This window comes from Cryptomeria japonica, chromosome 3 (genome assembly GCF_030272615.1).
Source record: "Cryptomeria japonica chromosome 3, Sugi_1.0, whole genome shotgun sequence".
NCBI lineage: Eukaryota > Viridiplantae > Streptophyta > Pinopsida > Cupressales > Cupressaceae > Cryptomeria > Cryptomeria japonica.
Genome location: NC_081407.1, coordinates 268,993,318 through 268,996,394, shown reverse-complemented (window position 1 = coordinate 268,996,394; position 3,077 = coordinate 268,993,318). Strand labels below are relative to the sequence as shown.

Sequence of the window (3,077 nt, the reverse complement as noted above, 5' to 3'; positions counted from 1 at the left end):
TTTTATTTGTTTCAATTTTGATTTCTTCTTAAGTTATTAATTATCATTATTAAGTTTTGCAAAGGATTAAAGTGAACTTAGCTTTTGTAATTTCAACGGTTGAAAAACATAACCACGCAATTCTATTTGCGATTGGGATAAATCTGTAATTTAAATTAAGCACAATTTTATTTAGCCTTAATTACAGATCAATAGAGACCTCATTACACTTTATAGAGGAAGTATGGGAGCTAGAATTAGCAACAGGAACAATACCTTTTATACCCACAACTGTTATCTTAGATTCATCACCAGATTCTGAACCAAGGTCTTGTACAATAGCTGTGTTCTTTTGCTTACCCTTTTGATTCTTGAACCACTTGGGTTTCTGATCAGAATGCAATTTCCAACATTTTGCATCTTCATGCCCTTCCCTTTTGCAGTGTGAGCAATAAGGCTTCTCCTCTTTCTTCACAGAAACTGTTCACTGCATTTTCTCCTTCCCTTTATTGCTCCCTTTGTGTAAACTAGATTCCATGAAAAGACTATCATGGCTATTCCTTGAGCTTGTTTCAAGATGAATGGCTTGCACACTAACTTCATCAAGGTTAGTTGGATTAAACATAAGTATTGTATGTCTCAAATTCTCATGCAATCCACTAATATACTTTAACAAAGTTTCTTGCGTGTATAAAGGAATGCCCAAAATTAAAGCTCTTTTCCTAAACTCCTGTGTATATTCCTGCACACTTTGTCCTTTCTCTTGCCTTAATGATTGCCAATTCATTACTACTTTTTGCATGTGACCTAATGGATAAAAAATTTTCTTAAGTGTAGTTGTAAACTCAAACCAAGAAGAAATTATTTTACCATATCGGCTAAGATCTTCCCGAGTTCTGCTCTCCTACTAGATTAAGGTTGTGCCTCCCAGGTGAAGAGTGGCTAACTGGATCTTTGAAGCATTATCAGTAAACTTTTGAATCTTGCAATAAACTTCAACTTGTTTTATCCAATTATCAAGTTTCTCTGCATCCACTTCACCATTATAGGTTGGCAATTCAAATTTAACATCAAGCTTTAACAAAGGTGAATTAGACTCGGACTGTACAGGTTGTTTTTTCTTGGGGGAAGAAGTAGAAGAAGAAGATGAAGAAGATGAAGAAGAAGAAGACGGGGATGGAGGTTCAGGAGGGTCACTACCACCTCCTACTCCTTTGCCTTTGTCATCTTTCGAAGGGGATTCATCTTCCTTCTTATTCTTTTTGTCTTTTCTTTCCTTTTTTTTCTGCCTATCCTTGTACAACTCTTCCACCATCATCTTCATGTCTAGGAATGCTTTACGAAATTTTTCTTCGTTCTCAAAGAGTTTAGGATTAACACGTTTTCCTTCTTCCGATTGTGCCATGGTTGATCTTCGAGTAACTCGCCTTGATCCGATCTTTGGATTAAATTCTTCAAGTGCATCTTCTCCTTGCTTTAATTTCAACCTGGTTAACATCCACCACTTGCAATTTTTTCTGTTAAACTGCTCTAATACCACTTGATCTAAAATTAAGGCTTACAAATAAAATTGTACTTAATTTAAATTACAGATTTATCCCAATCTCAAACAGAATTGCGTGGTTATGTTTTTTAACCATTGAAATTTCAAAAGCTAAGTTCACTTTAATCCTTTGCAAAACTTAATAATGATAATTAATAACTTAAAGAAGAAATCAAAATTGAAACAAATAAAAGAGAATTAGAAGACAAAAGAGAAGAAGGATCAAACGCAGATTGATAATGGAGTTCGTCCAATTAGGACTATGTATCCAGGTCCGCTTCTCAATGTTGGACAACTTTATTAAGATTGCCAAGCACTTGAAAATGCCTTCTTACAATTCTCAAGCTTCAAACCCTGCATAAGAATTTCTCACAATCTCTCTCCTTTACAATTTTTGGTGTAATAATCAACACCTTGTATTTCTTCTCCAAGAATTCTTCTCTTTCAAAAGCATGAAAATTCTCCCAAGTTATCACCACTTCAATGAATTTTCCATCCTACACTACCCCCTTTTATACAAGAAAATTGTTCAAATTGGTATAAAACCAATTGATTTTGCAAAATCACCTTATCTCTCCATTTTTACATATAAATTCTTGAAAAATCTCCTCTTAACAAATACAATAAATCTCGTTTAATATTAACCTCCCAATTTGTTTTAAAACAATATGCTATTTAGCCTTTTATGGAGGTTATCCGTGCTTTTACATTTGAGATTTTATTTTTGTACTAAATAAGGTTTTTAAATCCCCTTATTAATAGGGGAAGGAGATTTTAAAATCTTTTGAAATCTTTGGAAAGCCATTTAAATAGCCTCTAATATTCTCCTAACAAAATGGGCTTATAAAAATTTATGTTTAGGATAATTAAATCTTATTTAAATATTTATGTAAACGGAGGGATTTTCCTTTTATCATAAAGAGTAGTAAGGAAAGAGGATTTTAAGGCATGGGTTAAGGGATTAAATCCCACCAAATCCTCCTTAATTTATTTATTTTAAATCATCTATTTTTTTCTTTTAATAATTATGGTTTAATCCATATTTGTGCCAACTCACTACTCTTGCCATCTCATATGCCACGTGTCCTGCCAAGTGTCACATTTTGGTGACATCACGTCATTTTTTTGACCAAAACTTTGACTGGTCATAACTTTTACATACGAACTCCTCTTGAGCCCGTTCAAGTTGTGTAGAACCCTGTCGATGAGCCCTACGCAATGATGGCATTTTCGTGAGATTTTGAGACTGTGAATTTTTTAGGTTTTTCTAGATCACCTGGATCAAGTACTTACAATACACATTCACTAACATATACACATCATAAAATTCTAACAATATAAACTAAATCATACAACACTTCAAAACACATCAATTAAACAATTAAATATCATATGAACATACACAAAATGATACTAAACAATGTGGGTAACACAAGAAACACAAAAATAAGAATACAACTCATAGAAGACAATTCTAACACCCATCTTAATCTAAACCAAGACACTCATTTCCTAAATGGTAGTGTACCTTTATACAACTAAACTAACATTAAGT

The 3,077-nt window shown here is 33.1% G+C and overlaps 1 protein-coding gene across 1 annotated transcript; it reads right to left on the bottom strand.

The window, feature by feature from the left end:
- Positions 1-886: 886 nt before the first annotated feature.
- On the bottom strand, positions 887-1,384 carry LOC131874085 (protein pxr-1-like). Its single transcript, XM_059217319.1, has one exon. It carries the CDS (start codon positions 1,382-1,384, stop codon positions 887-889), a length of 498 nt encoding a protein of 165 aa, XP_059073302.1.
- Between the last annotated feature and the right edge of the window lie 1,693 nt (positions 1,385-3,077).

Excerpts from the sequence above, each read along its gene's own strand:
- LOC131874085 (XM_059217319.1), bottom strand. The coding sequence starts at position 1,384 with ATGGCACAATCGGAAGAAGGAAAACGTGTTAATCCTAAACTCTTTGAG.